Below are 23,942 nucleotides of genomic sequence, written 5' to 3'. Positions count from 1 at the left end.
TTTACTTATGATCAAAAGTTTATGATAATTTTTAGTTTGTGTGGGTAGATTTGTTGGTATTATTTTTTTAGGTGCATTCGTTGGTGGTGAGTTGATAAGTTTTAACAGGTTATTGAGTCTTTTTTTTTGAGTGAAGTAATTGATATATATTCGGATTGGATTAACTTAAGTGATTCTTATTTATTTATTTATTTTGTTAGATAAAAAAAATCCTTGTTTTTGGAATGAATATTATTCTTGCAAGAAAGTATTTGATGAAAAGCTAAACCAAAAGCTTCATCGAGTTAGTGTATGTTTGTTTTGTATTCCATCTATTTTTCACATAACATACTACACGTCTTTATGTAGAACTTGTAATTGACACTAATTTGAACATCTGTTTATTCAAAGAGTTTAATAGTTGTAAACCAACAATTTACAGCAGTTTTATACTGTCATTTAATCACAAAATATTGTTTGCGTGATTTTTTAAAGTAATTGTTATAAAAATTGTTAAACTTATTATATATTATAGCTTATAACTCGATTACCATGTAAGCAGATGATCTTTTTTCTCATTTTGTAGTCACATTTAATAGATTAAAATCAATTTGATCAAAACGAAAGTGGATTTTTCATTGTTTAGGAGAAAAACAATAGAACAAAAATAGAAAAGATGGCAAAAAGGTGGAAATTTTATTTGTTTAGGTGAATAAAAGAGATTTATTGAATTGTGTATAATATATATGATAAAATAAAATGTTGATAAATTGGAAAAAATAATTTTGAGATCATGATGGAAAGGGAATAAAAAAATGCATGAAAATAAAATTTTAAGTAACATCTTTTTATTCTTTTTATAATTTATGCGTATGATATTAATGTTTATGAATATAAATAAGTTTGACATTTATATAATAAGTACTTTGAAAATTTGTTTGGACTATCACATACTATCCATTAATTTTTTATAATTATTTATTTTCTTCATCAATTTGTTCTTATTTATGAATATCACTAAATTCAATTTTTTAAAATATATTTATTTATCTATTTTTTTACTTGTCTAATAATTTTCCTCAAAATATTTCCTTTCAATTCATAGTTTTTTTATGAATTAAAAAAAGGTCAGAATTTATTTTTTTCGGAAACAGAATTATGATCTTAAAAAAGAGAGGATATATTGGACAATAGAATAAAACCTAAATTTATTTTAAGTATCGTTTCCATTTTTTTTTCTAATTTTTTAACAATAAGAAAATATATTATCGTAATCAACTGTTGAAGTCTTCAACCAAAAAAAGTTTAATAATTAATTTTTTTTAATAAAGCAATAAGACATTCTTATTAACGATTTTTAAAGTAATTATTATAAAAATTAACAAACATGTTATCATAATTTCTGTCTGAATAACAATATAACACTAATTTACACTGTGAATACGTATATACATATTTGTCGTATAACATTCTGAAAATGACATTAGTATTTTTGTATGTACATTGATATAATATTTATTTGAGAAGTTGAATTTGAAAATAAAAATAAAAATTAATTAAAGTGAGAAAAGAGTGAAGTAAATTTATATTGGAATAAATAGAAAATGAGAAATGATGAATGTGGGAAGACCATTGATTTCTCTTCTTCTATCATATCGTATCGTATGGTATCATATCATATCATATCATATCATCACCATCTTCATGTGATGTTGTAGCAGCGCTCTTCACTCTCAGAGCGTGTAAAAATGGCGCATCTTCACCTTCTCCGATTGCAATTCCGATCATCCTCTTCCTCTTCCTCTCTCTTCACCACCCTCCCCTTGCCTTCCAACACCCTCTTCTCTCCTTTCGCCTATTCTTCTCCGGCACCACCGCCTCCTCCCACTCTTGCCTCCGCGCCCAGAAAGCACATCCTCTCTTTCAAGGTCACTTTTCAACCCTTCTCTTATTCTCTTCATTCTCATTCACTAACTTTATTGCATCTCTTCTTCTTAACGTTCTCCAATTACGCTCCCATTCCATTTTTCGATTCCTGTGTTAATATACTTTACTGTTGTTACCATCACTATTGTTTTGTACTCAACCAAAGAGGTTTGTGCTTAAAGGGTGGAAATTGCCGCACAACTATCCCAATTGCATATATTTCATCAATCAAATTACTCCTAACTTATGGACTAATTCACCCATTTCAAACCATGTAGCGGTAATTTTCATCTTGCCAGGGTTAATGTAACCAGTAATGTATCTTTCAAAGGGTAATTTCATTATTTGCTCCATTAATTTTGGTCATAGGTTGCTGATATACGCCAGAACAGTTTGGCTCTCACATATCTGCCTGCTACTATAATACACTACTATTGGCACTGTTATTGATTTCTAGTTTCTAGGTCTAGCCATGCTTACTAATTGAATTTCTACTAAATGCTTGTTACTTTTGTTGCTCATACAAAACAGTTATAGTATTTAGTAACATAAAGTGGATACCCATTAGTTTTGTTTGCCTTATAAGTTATAACCCGTTTTCAGAACATGCTAAAATAAATTACTTTAATAACCATTTTTTTGTTACCATTGGAGGAGTAGAATTCCTTCCCCCCTGCCCGCCCATTATTAGAAGTGTGTGTCTGCTGATTTCGATATTTGCTGCTTAGAAGCAGACATTCTTACATAAATGGAAAACTTCTCAGTGCTATGCAGTACTCTCTTTTTTGTTCATAATAGTAACAGGTCAAGAAAGAACTTTGCTCAGGACTGTTTGCCATTTTAGAATGTTGTGTCTCTCTCAATGCGATGATGCTATTAGTTTGCGGTGATCACCAATGTGTTATGTAGTTAGATGAACTTAACAGCCTTAGTTGCTTCCTCGGTCAGGGTTGCACAATCAATTGAGTGCTATTTATTTAGACTCTGTGACTGCGTCCGACATTGTCTTTAGAAGTAGGTTCTTTCTGACATTTATTCTAATTTTATCTTTGGACATCTGTAAAATATAGTGGTCGATGCTCATCTGCCGCTGCTATTTGTTGTTTACTATTGGTATTAACAATTTTCCATTGCGAGTTTGTGTTTGGTCCATTCCATTCTACTTAGATGTTCTCACTAACTAGACTGTCTGAGACAACTTAGGAACTTTAGAATGTTTCATTTACTGATGTGAATCAATGCTAGGATATTTTTTCCTTTGGCATTTATTGATACAGTTTATATGTGAATGAGTTAATTATTTTGAAAACAGTGCAGAAGGAAGTCTGAGTAAACCGATGACTATACTTTGCTTTTACTATGTCTCGACTGTTATTCAATTTTATGGATTACTGAGGTATAATGTGTTTTTTTCAGCCTTTTGTTTGATTTTTTTCTCATTTCCCTTCAGGTATGTGCAACTGTTGCTGACACTGGTCAGCCAAAATGGTGGGAAAAGAATGCACCAAATATGATTGATATTCACTCCATGCAAGAATTTCTTACTGCTCTGAGTCAAGCTGGAGATAGACTTGTTATTGTTGAATTTTATGGAACTTGGTGTGCTTCTTGCCGAGCATTATTCCCCAAGGTCCTCTTGCTTCTTGACTTTCACCCTTTCATTCTTATACTTTTTGGAGGATTTTTTATTTCCTGCAAAAGCTCATGCCTCAACTGTACTTTGTTGATAACATGTTCAAAATTAAACAATATGTAAAATTATCAGTGATCTGATATGCATGGTCAATCAAATACCATATTGAGTATGGGCTGGTGTCTTAATTAGTAGATATTGACATTGGTCTGAATTGTTATGAATGTACTGATATATGGATGGTTGCCTTCCTGTCTATGCCATGCTGGTCCTGTCTATGTGATGATTTGAAAGAGGCTATGCTAGAGTTGAGATACTGTCTGCAGTCTACACCCCATACCTTCAAACCATATTTCTTAATTTGAATCAGATATTGTTAGTGGCCACATATTAAATTCCTTTTTAGAAAGAAAACTCCTTTTATATGAGGATTAATAACAGTTATGTAAAGGGATGGTTATGTGTCAAATGTGGCTAACTTGAATAACATGTTATACTTGGTTCGAGGACTGGTACTGATCTGCAGGTCAACATTATGTTCTGTGGGTATTCTGTTTCCTTAAAACCTAGTCTCTGAATTCCATTTGCGTTTTCATGTTATATGCTCCTCGGTAATTCTGCTATATGTCAGAAGCCTTCCCTTCCTTGTAAGAAAAGTTCATCAGCTATAATGCAAGTAGATAGTTGAGCTCATTTTTTTCCATCACATTCCTCTTTAATATACACATTACGATTTTCTCGGAATGTGTAAGAAGAGGAGGGAGTTAGATATTGATTTGGAGGGTGGTGCTGATGAGAACTTCGTTATAGAGAGGGAATGAGATAGGGGCAGGGAGGAGGGTAAGACTTTTCAGACAAATTTAGGCCCCCTTGCTTTGGCTTGGTTCTGGGAATTGAGAGAAACATTTCTCCTTTTTTATTCAATTTTGATGGTCGTCTTTTTCCTATAAAACAAAGGAATTCACTGTTTGTATGCCTCCAGATCCAAAAAATAAAGTATTCATGCAGTGTATGTTCTGTTTTATCATCTTCACAGCCAGAACTAAGTTGGGAAGATACTTGTGATTTTTTTATTTTTTTTGCATGCTGCTGAAATTATATCACACTTATCCTGAATCTTGTTGTGGATTTGGCAGCTGTGCAGAACAGCTGAAGAAAACCCTGAAATTCTTTTTCTCAAAGTAAATTTTGATGAGAATAAGCCAATGTGTAAAAGGCTGAATGTTAAAGTACTTCCTTTCTTCCACTTTTATCGTGGAGCTGAGGGGCAACTTGAATCATTTTCATGTTCACTTGCCAAGGTAATTCTTACAATTTAGTTAGTTATGCTTAGCATTTCTGGCTTCAATTTAAGTAGATGAGCAGCAGCAGTTGCTGATTCGTGCCTATTCTTTGCCCAAGAATGTTTATACTGAAACTCAGGACATATTTTGTTTGAGAAATATTTTCTTGCTATCTGATGTGTTGGTAGATAATTAGAAAATTATCTTATTTTTTTACCTCTTTCCTATTTTCAAGGATTATATAAGAAACAATGAAAATAGACTCCTCATTAGTCTCACTAGCTATTTCCTGTGTAAGTATTTGGAACAAGAAACAAAGTAAAAAATGATTATCTTTCTGCAATTGTTCATTAAAATAGAAACTATTTTCACAAACTGAACAACGTTCTTATTTTGCCAAGCATTATTATTGCTACATAACCTAGAGGAAAGAAAGCTAAGGTGCATAAAACCGATGAAAAATGTTTTTTAATATTGATGATTCCAATGCAGTTTCCCTTTTAACATCCTATACCATTTGCATAAAGACCTCAGCTAAATTGTACAGCAATAGCTGACCGCTGGATGATGTTCATAATAATGCCTATTTGCATAGGAAAAAAAGGATAATCAAGTACATAGAAACACCATCACTTATCTGTTTTTCTCATTAAGGTTAAGACTTGCCTGGCAAAGCAAATATATGATGATGATGATGATGGATTTACAAGCTTAGAATAGTGGATAGAACCTAATTTTATACAGAACACTGGGAACCAAATCTTTTAATTTCTTAATCAGTTAATGGTTCTTTTGTAAATTACAGTTTCAAAAAATAAAGGATGCCATCCAGATACATAACACGGCACGATGCAGCATCGGTCCACCTTTGGGCATTGGCGATCTGCTTGCTGAACCTTCCTCTGTTGCCAAGGATAGACCTGCAGAATCCGTGTAAGCATAGTAGTTTTATCTTGTATTCACGCATTTGTATTATAAGCTGTCTCACAAAGGGAAACCCCAAAGAAGGTTGTAGTCCAGAGAAACTTATCATATATGTACTCTGTATATTTACTATACTTTTTGGTTTTACAAGGATGCCAACCAGAATTCTTTGTTCTGTCTCATTCTTGACCATTCATTAGCTCATGTAATCGACTACTTCAAAACTTCTGTGAAATTAAATGTTATGATTTAATTCTTTTGCTAAATCTGGCTTGCCTGAAGAATATTTAAATTAATTTAACTTTTAATGTGTGCCTTTTCAAAATATTTGAGTCAGGGAAATGATGTACTTCTCACCAGGGTAAGTTTTGCCTAACTCATTCTACTCAATATTTTTTATTAATTTTGAATTTCATTAATCTAACTGTTGGATTGAGTAGTCTTATTAAGTTGATCAGGTTTGCGAATTTATATATAACTTTCACATTATTTGATGTATCGGCATTTGATTGAGATAGTTTAATAAACTTTGGTTTATGGTGAATTTAAATCACGGCAGTATCTATAAAAAATAAATCTGGGAAATAAAATTTTTTGGTATACACGTTTTTTTTTGGGTTTTCTTTTTTAGATGGTGTAATTTCATTTTACAATTAATTTTTTATTCTATAATTAGATAAGTCATACATGTGGACTACGATTTATATTAGCAATTTAAATGTCTCTCAACATAAAATATATCTCTCAACCCTCTCTATTACTTCCCTTCATTTTGATATGTACATCTGATCTTTTTTTTACTATTTATTCCTTTTAATTTTCTCTTGCATTAAATTTCCTTTTTTTAATAACCTTATATAGAAATCTAAATTGTTCATTGTAAAGTAAAAATATTTATTTATCATGAATTTTGAATTTCCAATTAGAAAAAGAAAAATAGTGCTTTGATTTGAGTGTATCATGTGTGATGAGAGCTTGTCCTAGAAAAGCGAAGAGATCCACAACATGTGGGTTTGTTATGTCGCTGTCTGATTCCTTAGTTGAACCACCAATGGTTGTTTCCTAAGATCCGCCAAATTGCGTTCCCTCTCCCACCTTCTCACTAAACACACAAAAATATGAACACATACGGAACAATCTCACAAGAGGCACCAGAGGCTTCATCAAATCCACACTCAGTTTTCGCTTCAAAGGCCAAAGAACGCATTCAAACGGGTCTAGGCACAACAAGACCATGGAAAGAAATGCTCCAACCTTCTCATCTCAAACTTCCATCTTCCTTCTACGGTTCAATCCAAAGAATCAACACAAATGCCAGACATTTTCGTGCCAACTACGTTATCATCATATTGTTTGTGCTTTTCCTTAGCTTACTAGAACACCCAGTTTCTTTGATCATACTAGTTGTTATGATGATTGCGTGGCTGTACTTGTATTTCCTAAGAGACACCCCTTTGATGGTTTTGAGGTTTGAGATCGATGAGAGGTTGGTGGTTATCTTTCTACTGTTGATAACCATTGGTTTGCTTGTACTAACGAGTGTAACCTACAATGTGATAGTAGGTATGTGTGTTGCCTTAGTGCTTGACTTGGTCCATGCTGTGATGAGGGAAACAGAGGATCTGTTTACCATGGATGAAGAGGTGGGGGTTGTAAAGAGTCTTAGAGATATTGTCAAAGTCCCTCTTAGACAACCTGTTTCCTCTTCTTTTACTTCGCCTTAGAACCATGTTCATTCTCCCTATACAGATGCATGCTATTGCCACAATTCATTTAGAATCATGAGGTTGTAAAGGGTCATTTATATTCCTTGTCACTTCCCTTCTTGATTCAAAATTATTCAATACATTGTTCATCCAAATTGTATTATCTTTTACTCATTTCACTAGATCAGAAGCTATCTTAATCCAATGTAATGCAGTTTATTGTGACATGTGCTGAGTTCAGAATATTATTTGCCTTTGTTGCGGGTAAAACAAGAGTTGTGAATATTGAACCAAGTCATTTCTGTATTTTCTGAAGTCAGTCAACACCACCATTGCACATAGTCTTGTAGTTGGATAAGCCATGATTCACAAACACTTATCTTCATCACAATTACTTCATTTATATTCTCTCTTTTTCCGACTCAATCTACGTCACAGATAAGGGAAAAGCTTTTGCACTCACTAAATTCTTTTTAATACATAGAGAAAAACGAAAAAGCATATGAATGATAAATTGTATAATGTAATAAGAACAGAAATAATAATGACTGTGAAGTGTTTGATAATAAGGGAGGTTTATATATTATAACTATTATTTTGTTTTTAACCATAATTCCAAAGTCTTCCACAATTTCTCACAACATTAATAATTACGACAAAATTGTAACCGAGACCACAATTTTAAATCAAATAATCAGTGAGTAGATAAACTCAACGTGTTCTACTCTGCTTTCCTCCTCCTGGTTTCTTGAATCAATGTTGGTCCAAAAACGTAACATCAACCATAGGCTCAGAGTTCGAAGCTGAAACTTTGAATGGGTACTAAGAAAAAAACATGATAGCCTTTGTTTGCACAAAATTTTTGAAATTTTTTTCCAAAATCAATTTTTGTTTGTCCCAAATTCAATATAGGAATCTTGACTGAATTTGGGACAAAATGTGACAGATTTCACGTCAAACGGATGAGTATTCACCTAGTAAAAAAGTCAAACAGTTTCACAAACAAACCTTCCTTTCAACCTTGACAGTGATGAATAAAAAATTTATTACAAATCTTGTGGGTCGAAGTTGGGACTCAAATCTCAGCCAAAACTCAACACATAATGACGAATGTCTAGTAAAAATTTCAGACCAAAAGACCTAAGGAATAAAGCGTAGTAAGTCCCAGACCGAGGGTGAAATAAATCGGTTTTCCGAAATCACAACGTCATGCCTTTTCTTCCCTATATCTTCTATTTGTGATTTGTTTATAGACGTGCCTCCTTAGCTGGGTGCACACAACATATGAATGTACTTGTGTGATTATTTTCGGAATTATTCAATGCAAGACGGAGCCAGAAGAAAATTGCAGAAAGTAGGGCAAAATTTGAAATTTTTTCTTGGTGTTGCACATATTTTTTGAAAAAATCTCCCTAAATAATTTTTTGTCAAAATCCCACGTAAGAATCTCGACTAAATTTGGGACAAAACGCGACAGATTACACGTCAAACAAATGAGTATTCTCTTAGGAAAAAAGCCAAACAGTTTTACACACAATGGAACCTTCCTTTCAACCTTGGCAGTGATGAATAAAAAATTATTGCAAATCTTGTGGTTTTTAATTTGGGGCTCAAATCTCATCCAAAACTCAACACACACAATGACGAATGTATGGGAAAAATTGCAGACCAAAAGATCCAAGGAATAAGGCGTAGTAAGTTCAAGACCGAGGGTTAACAAAACTGGTTTTCCAAAATCAAAACGTCCTGGCTTTTCTCTTCTATATCTGTTTTTTGTTATTTGTTTATGGACGTGCCTCCTTAGCTGAGTGCAAACAACATATGAAAGTACTTGTGTGATTTTTTCGGAATTTTTCAACACAAGACGGAGGCAGAATAAAATTGCAGAAAGTAGGGCGAATTTCCAGAAATTTTCGTAGAGGATAGCCTTGGTTTTGCACAAATTTTCTGAAAAATTCTCCCGAAATAATTTTTTGTCAAAATCACAAGTAAGAATCTCGACTGAATTTGGGACAAAACGTGACATATTTCACGTCAAACAACTGACTATTAAACTAGGAAAAAAGCCAAACAGCTTCACACACAAACGAACCTTTGAACCCTGACCTTGATGAAAAAAAAATATTGCAAATCTTGTGGGCTGAATTTTGGTCTCAAATCTCAGCTAAAACTCAACACACACAATGACGAATGTCTCCGAAAAAATTCAGACCAAAAGACCCAAGGAATAAAGCGCAGTAAGTCAGATACCGAGGGTGAACAAAACCGGTTTTTCGAAATCACAACATCCTTGCTTTTCTTCCCAATATCTCCTGTTTGTGATTTTTTTTAAGGACGTGCCTCCTTAGCTGGGTGAAAATAACAAAAGAAAGTACTTTTGTGATTTTTTTCGGAATTTTCAAAGCAAGAGGGAAGCATAATAAAATTGCAGAAAGTAGTGCGAAATATCATAAATTTTCGTAGAGGATAGCCTTGATTTTTGCGTAAATTTTTTGAAAAATTCTCCAGAAATACTTTTTTCCTAAAATAACACAAAAGAATCTGTACTGAATTTGGGAATAAACGCGACAAATTTCAGGTCAAACGGATGAATATTAACCCACGAAAAAAATCAAACAGTTTCACACACAAACGAACCTTCCTTTCGGCCCTGGCACTGATGAATAAAAAATTTATTGCCAATCTTGTGGGACGAATCTAGGGCTCAAATCTCAGCCAAAACTCGACTGACGTAGTGACGAACGTCTGGTAAAAATTTCAGACCAAAATACCCAAGGAGTAAGGCGTAGTAAGTCCCAGACCGAGAGTGAACAAAACTTGCTTTCCGAGATCGAAACATCCTGGCTTTTCTACCCCGTATCTCCTTTCTGTGATTTGTTTACGGACGTGCCTCCTTACCTGGGTGCAAACAACATATGAAGGTACTTGTGTGAATTTTTTCAGCGCAATACGGACCCAGAATAAAATTTCAGAAAGTAGGGCGAAATTTCACAAGTTTTGATAGAGGATATAGCCTTGGTTTTGCACAAAATTTCTGAAAAATTCTCCCGAAATAGTTTTTTCCTGAAATTCCACATAAGAATCTGCACTGAATTTGGGAATAAACACGACAAATTTCAGGTCAAACGGATGAGTATTCACCCACGAAAAAAATCAAACAGTTTCCCACACAACATATGAAGGTACTTGTGTGAATTTTTTCAGCGCAATATGGACCCGGAATAAAATTTCAGAAAGTAGGACGATAGCCTTGGTTTGCACAAAATTTCTGAAAAATCCTCCCGAAAAAGTTTTTTCCTGAAATTCCACGTAAGAATCTCCACTGAATTTGGGACAAAACGCGACAAATTTCAGGTCAAACGGATGAGTATTCACCCACGAAAAAAATCAAACAGTTTCACACACAAACGAACCTTCCTTTCGGTCCTGGCAGTGAGGAATAAAAAATTTATTGCCAATCTTGTGGGACGAACCTGGGGCTCAAATCTCATCCAAAACTCGGCTGACACAGTGACGAACGTCTAGTAAAAATTTCAGACCAAAATACCCAAGGAGTAAGGCGTAGTAAGTCCCAGACCGAGAGTGAACAAAACTGGTTTTCCGAGAACGAAACGTCCTGGCTTTTCTACCCCGTATCTTCTTTCTGTGATTTGTTTACGGACGTGCCTCCTCACCTGGGTGCAAACAACATATGAAGGTACATGTGTGAATTTTTTCAGCGCAATACGGACCCAGAATAAAATTTCAGAAAGCAGGGCGAAATTTTACAAGTTTTGGTTGAGGATAACCTTGGTTTGAAAAAAATTTCTGAAAAATCCTCCCGAAATAGATTTTCCCTGAAATTCCACGCAAAAATCTCCACTGAATTTGGGACAAAACGCGACAAATTTTAGGTCAAACGGATGAGTATTCACCCACGAAAAAAATCAAACAGTTTCGCACACAAACGAACCTTCCTTTCGGTCCTGGCAGTGATGAATAAAAAATTTATTGCCAATCTTGTAGGACGAATATGGGGCTCAAATCTCAGCCAAAACTCGGCTGACACAATGACGAACGTCTGGTAAAAATTTCAGACCAAAATACCCAAGGAGTAAGGCGTAGTAAGTCCCAGACCGAGAGTGAACAAAACTTGCTTTCCGAGATCGAAACATCCTGGCTTTTCTACCCCGTATCTTCTTTCTGTGATTTGTTTATGGACGTGCCTCCTCACCTGCGTGGAAACAACATATGAAGCTACTTGTGTGAATTTTTTAAGCGCAATACGGACCCGGAATAAAATTTCAGAAAGTATGGCGAATATTCACAAGTTTTGGTAGAGGATAGCCTTGGTTTGCACAAAATTTCTGAAAAATCCTCCCGAAATAGTTTTTTCCTGAAATTCCACGTTAGAATCTCCACTGAATTTGGGACAAAACGCGACAAATTTCAGGTCACACGGATGAGTATTCACCCACGAAAAAAATCAAACAGTTTCGCACACAAACGAACCTTCCTTTCGGCCCTGGCAGTGAGGAATAAAAAATTTATTGCCAATCTTGTGGGACGAATCTGGGGCTCAAATCTCATCCAAAACTCGGCTGACACAGTGACGAACGTCTGGTAAAAATTTCAGACCAAAATACCCAAGGAGTAAGGCATAGTAAGTCCCAGACCGAGAGTGAACAAAACTGGTTTTCCGAGAACGAAACGTCCTGGCTTTTCTACCCCGTATCTTCTTTCTGTGATTTGTTTACGGACGTGCCTCCTCACCTGGGTGCAAACAACATATGAAGGTACTTGTGTGAATTTTTTCAGCGCAATACGGACCCGGAATAAAATTTCAGAAAGTAGGACGATACCCTTGGTTTGCACAAAATTTCTGAAAAATCCTCCCGAAATAGTTTTTTCTTGAAATTCCATGTAAGAATCTCCACTGAATTTGGGACAAAACACGACAAATTTCAAGTCAAACGGATGAGTATTCACCCACTTAAAAAATCAAACAGTTTCGCACACAAACGAACCTTCCTTTCGGCCCTGGCAGTGATGAATAAAAAATTTATTGTCAATCTTGTGGGACGAATCTGGGGCTCAAATCTCAGTCCAAACTCGGCTGACATAGTGACGAACGTCTGGTAAAAATTTCAGACCAAAATACACAAGGAGTAAGGCGTAGTAAGTCCCAGACCGAGAGTGAACAAAACTGGTTTTCCAAGAACGAAACGTCCTTGCTTTTCTACCCCGTATCTTCTTTCTGTGATTTGTTTACGGACGTGCCTCCTCACCTGGGTGCAAACAACATATGAAGGTACTTGTGTGAATTCTTTCAGCGCAATACGGACCCGGAATAAAATTTCAGAAAGTAGGACGATAACCTTGGTTTGCACAAAATTTCTGAAAAATCCTCCCGAAATAGTTTTTTCCTGAAATTCCACGTAAGAATCTCCACTGAATTTAGGACAAAACGCGACAAATTTCAGGTCCATCGGATGAGTATTCACCCACTTAAAAAATCAAACAGTTTCGCACACAAACGAACCTTCCTTTCGGCTCTGCCATTGATGAATAAAAAATGTATTGCCAATATTGTGGCACGAACCAGGTGCTCAAATCTCATCCAAAACTCGGCTGACACTGTGACGAACGTCTGGTAAAAATTTCAGACCAAATTACCCAAGGAGTAAGGCGTAGTAAATCCCAGACCCAGAGTGAACAAAACTGGTTTTCAGAGAAAACGAAACGTCTTGGCTTTTCTACCCCGTATCTTCTTTCTGTGATCTGTTTACGAGCGTGCCTCCTGACTTGGGTGAAACAACATATGAAGCTACTTGTGTGAATTTTTCCAGCGCAAGACGGACCCGGAATAAAATTTCAGAAAGTAGAGCGAAATTTCACAAGTTTTTGAAAAGGATATCCTTGGTTTGCAAAAAATTTCTGAACAATGCTCCCGAAATATTATTTTCCTGAAATTCCAGGTAAGAATCTCCACTAAATTTGGGACAAAACGCGAAAAATTTCAGGTCAAACGGAATAGTATTCTCCCACAAAAAAAAATCAAACAGTTTCGCACACAAACGAACCTTCCTTTCGGCCCGGGCACTGATGAATTAAAATTTATTGCCAATCTTGTGGGACGAATCAGCGGCTCAAATATCATCCAAAACTCGGCTGACACAGTGACGAACGTCTGGTAAAAATTTCAGACCAAAATACCCAAGGAGTAAGGCGTAGTAAGTCCCAGACCGAGACTGAACAAAACTAGTTTTTCGAGAACGAAACGTCCTGGCTTTTCTACCCCGTATCTTCTTTCTGTGATTTGTTTAAGGACGTGCCTCCTCACCTGGGGGCAAACAACATATGAAGGTACTTGTGTGAATTTTTTCAGCGCTATACGGACCCGGAATAAAATTTCAGAAAGTAGGGCGAAATTTCACAAGTTTTGGTAGAGGATGGCCTTGGTTTGCACAAAATTTCTGAAAAATCCTCCCGACATAGTTTTTTTCCTGAAATTCCACGTAAGAATCTCCACTACATTTGGGACAAAACGTGACAAATTTCAGGTCAAACGGATGAGTATTCACCCACTTAAAATATCATACAGTTTCGCACACAAACAAACCTTCCTTTCGGCCCTGGCATTGATGAGTAAAAAATTTATTGCCAATCTTGTGGGACGAATCTGGGGCTTCAATCTCAACCAAAACTCGGCTGACACAGTGACGAACGTCTGGTAAAAATTTCAGACCAAAATACCCAAGGAGTACGGCGTAGTAAGTCCCAGAACGAGAGTGAACAAAACTGGTTTTCCGAGAAAGAAACGTCCTGGCTTTTCTACCCCGTATCTTCTTTCTGTGATTTTTTTACGGACGTGCCTCCTCACCTGGGTGCAAACAACATATGAAGGTACTTGTGTGAATTTTTTCAGCGCAATACGGACCCGTTATAAAATTTCAGAAACTAGGGCGAAATTTCACAAGTTTTGGTAGAGGATAGCCTTGGTATGCACAAAATTTCTGAAAAATCCTCCCGAAATAGTTTTTTCCTGAAATTCCAAGTAAGATTCTCCACTGAATTTGGGACAAAACTCGACAAATTTCAGGTCAATCGGATGAGTATTCACCCTCGAAAAAATTCTAACAGTTTCGCGCACAAACGAACCTTCCTTTCGGCCCTGCCATTGATGAATAAAAAATTTATTGCCAATCTTGTGGGACGAATCTTGGGCTCAAATCTCATCCAAAACTCGGCTGACACAGTGATGAACGTCTGGTAAAAATTTCAAACCAAAATACCCAAGGAGTAAGGCGTAGTAAGTCCCAGACCGAGAGTGAACAAAACTGGTTTTCCGAGAAAGAAACGTCATGGCTTTTCTACCCCGTATCTTCTTTCTGTGATTTCTTTACGGACGTGCCTCCTCACCTGGGTGCAAACAACATATGAAGGTACTTGTGTGAATTTTTTCAGCGCAATACGGACCCGTTATAAAATTTCAGAAAGTAGGACGAAATTTCACAAGTTTTGGTAGAGGATAGCCTTGGTATGCACAAAATTTCTGAAAAATCCTCCCGAAATAATTTTTTCCTGAAATTCCAGGTAAGAATCTCCACTAAATTTGGGACAAAACGCGACAAGTTTATGGTCAATCGGATGAGTATTCACCCTCGAAAAAAATCAAACAGTTTCGCACAAACGAACCTTCCTTTCGGCCCCGACAGTGATGAATAAAAAATTTATTGTCAATCTTGTGGGACGAAATTTCACAAGTTTTGGTAGAGGATAGTCTTGGTTTGCATAAAATTTCTGAAAAATCCTCCCGAAATTGTTTTTTCCTCAAATTCCACGTAAGAATCTCCACTGAATTTAGGACAAAACGCGACAAATTTCAGGTCAAACGGATGAGTATTCTCCCACGAAAATAGTCAAACAGTTTCGCACACAAACGAACCTTCCTTTCAGCCGTGGCAATGATTAATAAAAAATTTATTGCCAATCTGGTGGGACGAATCTGGGGCTCAAATCTCAGCCAAAACTCGGCTGACACAGTGACGAACATCTGGTAAAAAGTTCATACCAAAATACCCAAGGAGTAAGGCGTAGTAAGTCCCAAACCAAGAGTGAACAAAACTGATTTTCCGAGAAAGAAACGTCCTGGCTTTTCTACCCCGTATCTTCTTTCTGTGATATGTTTAAGGACGTGCCTCCTCACCTTGGTGCAAACAACATATAGAGGTACTTGTGTGAATTTTTTCAGTGCAATACGGACCTGGAATAAAATTTCAGAAAGTAGGACGAAATTTCACAAGTTTTGCTAGAGGATAGCCTTTGTTTGCACAAAATTTCTGAAAAATCCTCCCGAAATAGTTTTTTCCTGAAATTCCACGTAAGAATCTCCACTGAATTTGAGACAAAACTCGACAACGTTCAGGTCAATCGGATGAGTATTCACCCTCGAAAAAATTCAAACAGTTTCGCACACAAACGAACCTTCCTTTCGACCCTTCCATTGATGAATAAAAAATTTATTGCCAATCTTGTGGGACGAATCTTGGGCTCAAATCTCATCCAAAACTCGGCTGACACAGTGACGAACGTCTGGTAAAAATTTCAAACCAAAATACCCAAGGAGTAAGGCGTGGTAAGTCCCAGACCGAGAGTGAACAAAACTGGTTTTCCGAAAAGAAACGTCCTGGCTTTTCTACCCCGTATCATCTTTCTGTGATTTGTTTATGGGCGTTCCTCCTCACCTGGGTGAAAATAACATATGAAGGTACTTGTTTGAATTTTTTTCAGCCCAATACGGACCCAGAATAAAATTTCAGAAAGTAGGGCGAAATTTCACAAGTTTTGGTAGAGGATAGTCTTGGTTTTCATAAAATTTCTGAAAAATCCTCCCGAAATAGTTTTTTCCTGAAATTCCACGTAAGAATCTCCACTAAATTTAGGACAAAACGCGACAAATTTCAGGTCAAACGGATGAGTATTCTCCCACGAAAAAAATCAAACAGTTTCGCACACAAACGAACCTTCCTTTCGGCCCTGGCAGTGATGAATTAAAATTTATTGCCAATCTTGTGGGACGAATCTGGGGCTCAAATCTCAGCCAAAACTCGGCTGACACAGTGACGAACGTCTGGTAAAAATTTCAAACCAAAATACCCAAGGAGTAAGGCGTAGTAAATCCCAGACCCAGAGTGAACAAAACTGGTTTTCTGAGAGAACGAAACTTCCTGGCTCTTCTACCCCGTATCTTCTTTCTGTGATTTGTTTACGGCCGTGCCTCCTCACCTGGGTGCAAACAACATATGAAGGTACTTGTGTGAATTATTTCAGCGCAATACGGAGCCTGAATAAAATTTCAGAAAGTAGGACGAAATTTCACAAGTTTTGGTAGAGGATAGCCTTGGTTTGCACAAAATTTCTGAAAAATCCTCCCGAAATAGTTTTTCCCTGAAATTCCACGCAAGAATCTCCACTGAATTTGGGACAAAACGCGACAAATTTCAGGTCAAACGGATGAGTATTCACCCACGAAAGAACTCAAACAGTTTGGCACACAAATGAACTTTCCTTTCGGCCCTGGCTGTGATGAATAAAAAATTTATTGCCAATCTTGTGGGACGAATCTGGGGCTCAAATCTCAGCCGAAACTCGGTTGACACAGTGAAGAACGTCTGGTAAAAAGTTCAGACCAAAATACCCAAGGAGTAAGGCGTAGTAAGTCCCATACCGAGAGTGAACAAAACTGGTTTTCCGAGACCGAAACGTCCTGGCTTTTCTACCCCGTATCTTCTTTCTGTGATTTGTTTACGGACGTGCCTCCTCACCTGGGTGCAAACAACATATGAAGGTACTTGTGTGAATTTTTTCAGCGCAATACGGACCCGGAATAAAATTTCAGAAAGTAGGGCGAAATTTCACATGTTTTGGTAGAGGAATAGCCTTGGTTTGCACAAAATTTCTGAAAAATCCTCTCGAAATAGTTTTTTCCTAAAATTTCACGTAAGAATCTCCACTGAATTTGGGACAAAACGCGACAAATTTCAGGTCAAACGGATGAGTATTCACCCACGAAAAAAAATCAAACAGTTTCACACACAAACGAACCTTCCTTTCGGCCCTGGCAGTGATGAATAAAAAATTTATTGCCAATCTTGTGGGACGAATCTGGGGCTCAAATCTCAGCCGAAACTCGGTTGACACAGTGACGAACGTCTGGTAAAAAGTTTAGACCAAAATACCCAAGGAGTAAGGCGTAGTAAGTCTCAGACCGAGAGTGAACAAAACTGGTTTTCCGAGAACGAAACGTCCTCGCTTTTCTACCCCGTATCTTCTTTCTGTGATTTGTTTACGGACGTGCCTCCTCACCTGGGTGCAAACAACATATGAAGGTACTTGTGTGAATTTTTTCAGCGCAATACGGACCCGGAATAAAATTTCAGAAAGTAGGGCGAAATATCACATGTTTTGGTAGAGGAATAGCCTTGGTTTGCACAAAATTTCTGAAAAATCCTCCCGAAATAGTTTTTTCCTAAAATTCCACGTAAGAATCTCCACTGAATTTGGGACAAAACGCGACAAATTTCAGGTCAAACGGATGAGTATTCACCCACGAAAAAAAATCAAACAGTTTCACACACAAACGAACCTTCCTTTCGGCCCTGGCAGTGATGAATAAAAAATTTATTGTCAATCTTGTGAGACGAATCTGGGGCTCAAATCTCAACCAAAACTCGGCTGACACAGTGGCGAACGTCTGGTAAAAATTTCATACCAAAATACCCAAGGAGTAAGGCGTAGTAAGGCCCAGACCGAGAGTGAACAAAACTGGTTTTCCAAGAACGAAACGTCCTGGCTTTTCTACCCCGTATCTTCTTTCTGTGATTTGTTTACGGACGTGCCTCCTCACCTGGGTTCAAACAACATATGAAGGTGCTTGTGTGAATTTTTTCAGCGCAATACGGACCCGGAATAAAATCTTAGAAAGTAGGGCGAATTTTCACAACTTTTGGTAGAGGATAGCCTTGGTTTGCGCAAATGTTTGGTAAAAATTTCATATCAAAATACCCAAGGAGTAATGTGTAGTAGGTTCCAGACCGAATGTGAACAAAACTGATTTTTCAAAAACTAAACGTCTTGGTTTTTCTTCTCTAAATCTCTTTTTTGTGATTTGTTTTTTAATGTGTCTCCTTACCTAGGTGCAAAAAACATATGAAAGTACTTGTTTGAATTTTTTTGAATTTTTCAACCCAATACGGACGTAGAATAAAATTGTAGAAAGTATGGCAAAATTTCACAAGTTTTTGTTGAGGATAACCTTGATTTGCACAAAAATTTTGAAAAATTCTCCCAATATAGTTTTTTTTTTAAATTTCACATAAGAATCTCCACAGAATTTGGGGCAATACACGACAAATTTCAGGTCAAACGGATGAGTATTCATCTAGAAAAAAAATCGAAAAGTTTTTCACACAAACGAACCTTCTTTTCAGCCCCGACAGTGAGAAATAAAAAATTTATTGTGAATCTTGTGAGACGAATTTGGAAATCAAATCTTAGCTAAAACTCAATACATACAATGACGAATGTCTGATAAAAATTTCATACCAAAAGTTCTAAAAAATAGGTACCCACCACACAAGATAGATGAAGTGAAAAGTTAGTTGTACAATTTGCAAGGATAAAAATATCCTTATTTTTGAACGGTGAAAAAGAAAATACTCAATTTGATAGGTTATGTTATAATAATAAAAAAAAATCATAATATAAAAAGAATTATGTCATAATAATAAAAAGTTAATAAAATAAATTTATAAAATAATAATAGTAATTTATAGTAATAATAAAAAAAATAATAATAATTATGATCATAGTAATAATAATCAAAATAAAATTATGAATAATGATAATTAATAATAATAATTTAATTTAATTTTCATTTATTTCATAAAATATTTTTATTCATTTTTAGATATATTGACACTCTTATATAATTAGTAATTTTTTTGTCAATCGAATTCATGAATAGTATCAGAATACTACTTTAATAAAATACAAATTGTATTTAATATTTGTTAGGTGTTGAACTTTTATACCAATTTTTTTTATTTTCGTTAAATTTTACGAAACTTATGATTAAAAAATTTATAATTATTCTTATTAAAATTTTGTTTAATTTTATTAAAATTCATTTTCAACATTTTTTTAATGTTTATTTTGTTAAGTTTTACAAAATTTACTGTTAAATCTTTTACAATTATTCAAAAAAGAATTAAATTCTAACATTTTTTTTTATATATCCACGATATACGATATGAGATCATTTGTATTTCTTTTTCTGAATTCACTAATCATAGCACGAATAGTGTTTTCATTATATCATAAGAAATGAAGTTGATATTTTCAGCACAATATTCTTAGGCTTGTTGAAGTTTTATGTATAAATAACTAATCTTATTTTAAATTAATTTTAGTTTTAAGTATAAATAATTAATCTTATTTTATTTTTTTATAAAAAGTTTCATTTTAAGTATCACTATAGCAACCTATGCAACTTGAACTAATCTTATTCAAAACTTTTCAAAATATAAATTTTAAATTTATATTTATATTTACATGATAAAAAATATTTATTTCTTCAATGTATGCATTTACTTCTCAATATATACTTTAATGTACACAAAATATCTTTCTTTATTTCATTTCCTCATTACACAACTGTTAAAAATCCACTTCTTTTATAATTTCTAAATATTTTTTCTGTTACGCTCCATTCTTTTAGTCTCACTAACTGGTGATAATTTTAATTTTAAACCTCTTAAATAGTATTTTAAATTTTAAAAAACTACGCCAATATAAATAAATTATTCATATTAACATATGAAATAATAAAATTTTAACAATTAAACTTTACCTCAATAAAAAAAAATAGAGATACACTATTACTAACCCTAAAGTTTCAGGTAATTCTTTATAGATCAAATTATCACCAACCTTCATTCTAATTATTTTTCTGTTTCTAAAATTAACGCAAAACCCTTCTTATTTCATCAATATAGTGATTTAAATCTAAACTTTTAATTTATCCTTGTCATAAATTCTAAAGCTTTTGTTAATATACAATTACTACATAGCATAAAATATTCCCAAAAAGGAATTGAAGTATTGAAATTGTTTTAGAGAAATGTATCAGCAAAGGTATTAGCAGAAGAGATACCAACTCATGACCACTTCTCCAACTGGATTCTTAACGCATCACCACTGCTTAACAAATCAAGATTCTTCCTTCTTAACATTTATGTAACTTTTCTTCAGTCTTCAAAGAAACAAAGAAATGCATTTGTTAATCGCATGCACAGATCAAATCATAGCAAACAAGGTATATAGACACAAGGATATAATCTCTAGATCTATATATTATATAATTATAAGTTTTTTAAAAAATAATATATTTTCTTTTTTAAAATTGTGTTAAAATCCCAGAATTTTGTCTACGAGTATCCATGTCCGATCCGTCTTACAGTGTCCAATACGTGTCCGAGTCTCGTAGAAACAAGGATCTATCTATTATGAATGTTACAACATTTCATTCAATATATAACTTACTCTCATAAGATCCATAAGCAGTTATTTTTCCCACATAAACTAGTGGGATGGGAGAAAAACCGAAATGCTAACACATGGATACTCAACAACACTAAGCACAAGAAACAGATGATGATGCATACCTAATGCCCTCTTTCAAATCCAATGCGAGTCCTACCAGAACCACCATCGTAACCATCCCTCATAGAAGATCCAGCGCTTGCCCTCATAGTTCCACCACCACCCACTTTCTCCATGGCCTTCTTACCCTTCTTCACCTCTGTCAAGAACTGATCCAAACCAAAGGGATCAGCCTCCTCATTCTCAAACTCAACTGGTCTATCTCTGGGACCGGTCCTCTCAGAAGCCCCAGAAAAGCCTTTATCAGGCTTAAACCTATCAGTCTTCATGATCTTCTCCAACTGCTCATCAGCACCTCCATAAGTCTCATCATCAACATTCTTCTTTGGCCTATACAAGGTTGAGAGCGTGGGCTGTGCAGTGAACAACCCATGTTCATACACATTGTACTGATCATCAGTGGCAAACCCAGATGCAATCCCCTTATCCTGGTTAAACAGCCTCTCATCATACATAACCTCACTCCCTGGCTTAGTAGAAGCCATACCAAGAGCAACTTTTTCACTGATATCACGATCCCTGTCACGGGTGATCTTGCTCCTCTTCCCCATAGCAGCATCCTTAGCCTCCAACCTCCTTTCCCTCTCCCTCTCCTTCCTCCTCTCCTCACGAATTTTCTCACGCTGCATCCTCTCTTCCTTCTCCTCTCTACTCTCCTTCACAAAACTCCTGTCCCTATCTCTCTCTCTCTCCCTCGGATTCTCCTTCTCATGCTCATAATCAACTCTCATATCATCTTCATCAATGGGCACAGTCGGAGGTGGGGCTGGCACAACCCCAATTCTCTCCCCTCCAATTCTCTCAGACCGGGCCTTCTGCGCCAATGCCCTCAACTCTTGCTCCTTCCTCTCCTTCTCCTTCAACATCATCTCCTTCTGCACCTTCGACCTCATAGCAACCGCCTCCCTCGCCTTCTGCTCCGCCACATACAGCGCCTCCGACAACTTAGCAAAATTGTCATTGATCTGAACCTCTTGAAGACCTCTCCCATCAGCAGCCAGCCTCTTATCAAGCGGGATAGTGTAACCCTTCGGATTCTTCCAATTCGAAATACACGGCGGAATCTTCCAATCCTGCTGGTCCTTCACTGTCACCGGCCGCGGCGGCGAGTGCATCACAGGCACTGGCGGAGACCCCGACGCCTTCGGAACACGCTTGTGCTTGAACTTCGGAGGTTCAAGCGGATCCACCGGCATCTCAACCATCCTAATCACTCTTTCTTTAGCACCTGAATTGAACGCCGCGGATTGCTGCGAGGGTTTGTATTTTATGTACTTTGCGTCGGAATTCTGCTTCGGAACGTTCTTCGGTTGGGCGGCGCTGAGTCTCACATTCACGATCTTCTCCAAGGCGGCTTTGGTCTCCTGCATCGTTTCCTCGATCTGTTTCTGTGTTTCATCGTCGGAAACGACGTCGTCGTCATCGGAGTCTTCGTCGTTTTTTAGGATCTTGGGGAGGAGGTCCTTCTGCTGCGTGTACACGATTTTGCGCGCGTTTTCGTTCTGCCTCACGATGGCGTCGTACGCGACGTTGCCGTGTGCGTCGACGGTGACGGGAAGAATTTTGGATCCAGGTTTCGAGGACCTGTCTCTTCCCATATCGAGAGGGTACTGTGCCACGTGAATCTCGGGGAAAGCTCCACCGTCACCGAAGTCCTCGATTTTGCGGGGGACGAAGCCAGCGCGCTTCAGGTACGGTGGAACGGGTTTCTGCTTGATGGCGGCGGCGGCGGCGGATTTCTCCTCCTCGGAGGAGAAGCGCTGCTTGAACCATGGATCGTTGGTGTGGTCGTAATAGGTGGTGGAGGAGGATTTCGCAGGAGGAAGTAGCTCCTTCAGAGTGGCCATGCTTCTGATTTGGGAAAAAGTTCGAAATTGAACACCAGAGAATGATAACCCTAATATGATTTTCTGGTGTGAAAATAAGAAAACCCTAAAACAGAGATTGAAAGATTAATTTATAGGCGGTTTTTGTTTCGGTCCCTAGCTAGTGTTTTGGCCTAACAAGATTATTATACTTTTTAAAATTAATATCAGTAATATAAATATAAAATATATTACAATTAAAAAATTATTATTACAACGTCAATAATAATGTGTTATATGTAAATTTTTATAAGATGAGTACATAAGCTATTTATTCCCTTTTTTTTCTTCTTATTATCAGATTAGAATATTTTATAAAATCATTAACATGATAACTTAAATATTTATTTTTTATATTGCATAAGAGAATACCTAATGCATTATATGATTAATTTTATAATAAATAATTTAAGCATGCTATAAGGTTATTTTATCTATTCACAACTTCTTTAAACCGTTAGAACTTAATTCAAGTATAAAAATAAATTAATCAATTAAGAAATATAAATGGTCAAAAGGTAAGTTTATACGGTATAAAGTTACGATGATATATGATATAATCTCTTGTATCATTTCACTCATTTTTTTTTTATTAGCGAACGGGTTTGGTATTCATATTTTTTTAAATATTTTAAAATTTTGTTGTATTCTCTTTCTTATAAATATTATATTATAAATTTATAATAATTATAATTTTATTAAATTAATATATAACATAAATTTATAAATGTTATTACAATTATTTTATATTTCTATTCACATGTTAAAAACGAAAGTATTATGTTTGATAATGTTGTAACAATAAATTGTATGTTAAAATAAAAATATCAATTTAAATTCTGATAATCTTATAATTTTGTAACATTAAATAGGATACAATAAATTGTGTTAAAAATAAAAATATTAATTTAAATTTGGATAA

The 23,942-nt window shown here is 35.8% G+C and overlaps 3 protein-coding genes across 3 annotated transcripts; 2 read left to right on the top strand and 1 right to left on the bottom strand.

The window, feature by feature from the left end:
- Positions 1 to 1,564: 1,564 nt before the first annotated feature.
- On the top strand, positions 1,565 to 6,011 carry LOC137838189 (thioredoxin-like 2, chloroplastic). The gene is made up of 4 exons (XM_068647441.2): positions 1,565 to 1,907; positions 3,356 to 3,535; positions 4,675 to 4,839; positions 5,627 to 6,011. Exons 1-4 carry the CDS (start codon positions 1,728 to 1,730, stop codon positions 5,756 to 5,758), a joined length of 657 nt encoding a protein of 218 aa, XP_068503542.2. The 5' UTR covers positions 1,565 to 1,727; the 3' UTR covers positions 5,759 to 6,011.
- Positions 6,012 to 6,122: 111 nt separating this feature from the next.
- Positions 6,123 to 7,575, top strand: LOC137838190 (PRA1 family protein F2). The gene has a single exon (XM_068647442.2). The coding sequence runs from the start codon at positions 6,864 to 6,866 to the stop codon at positions 7,467 to 7,469; it is 606 nt and encodes a 201-aa protein (XP_068503543.1). The 5' UTR covers positions 6,123 to 6,863; the 3' UTR covers positions 7,470 to 7,575.
- A 12,916-nt stretch (positions 7,576 to 20,491) lies between these two features.
- Positions 20,492 to 23,170, bottom strand: SKIP (chromatin protein family). The gene is made up of 2 exons (XM_068647440.1): positions 21,158 to 23,170; positions 20,492 to 20,745 (listed from the first exon to the last, which is right to left on the bottom strand). The coding sequence occupies exon 1, from the start codon at positions 23,000 to 23,002 to the stop codon at positions 21,158 to 21,160; it is 1,845 nt and encodes a 614-aa protein (XP_068503541.1). The 5' UTR covers positions 23,003 to 23,170; the 3' UTR covers positions 20,492 to 20,745.
- Positions 23,171 to 23,942: the final 772 nt, after the last annotated feature.

This window comes from Phaseolus vulgaris, chromosome 4, assembly GCF_051622355.1.
Source record: "Phaseolus vulgaris cultivar YP4 chromosome 4, ASM5162235v1, whole genome shotgun sequence".
NCBI lineage: Eukaryota > Viridiplantae > Streptophyta > Magnoliopsida > Fabales > Fabaceae > Phaseolus > Phaseolus vulgaris.
The sequence above is the reverse complement of the archived record's forward strand: the minus strand, read 5'-3'. Positions and strand labels throughout refer to the sequence as shown.

Excerpts from the sequence above, each read along its gene's own strand:
- LOC137838190 (XM_068647442.2), top strand. The coding sequence starts at position 6,864 with ATGAACACATACGGAACAATCTCACAAGAGGCACCAGAGGCTTCATCA.
- LOC137838189 (XM_068647441.2), top strand. The coding sequence starts at position 1,728 with ATGGCGCATCTTCACCTTCTCCGATTGCAATTCCGATCATCCTCTTCC. Across the intron at positions 3,536-4,674 it reads GCCGAGCATTATTCCCCAAG|CTGTGCAGAACAGCTGAAGA; the intron begins GTCCTCTTGCTT and ends TGGATTTGGCAG. Across the intron at positions 4,840-5,626 it reads TTTCATGTTCACTTGCCAAG|TTTCAAAAAATAAAGGATGC; the intron begins GTAATTCTTACA and ends TGTAAATTACAG.
- SKIP (XM_068647440.1), bottom strand. The coding sequence starts at position 23,002 with ATGGCCACTCTGAAGGAGCTACTTCCTCCTGCGAAATCCTCCTCCACC.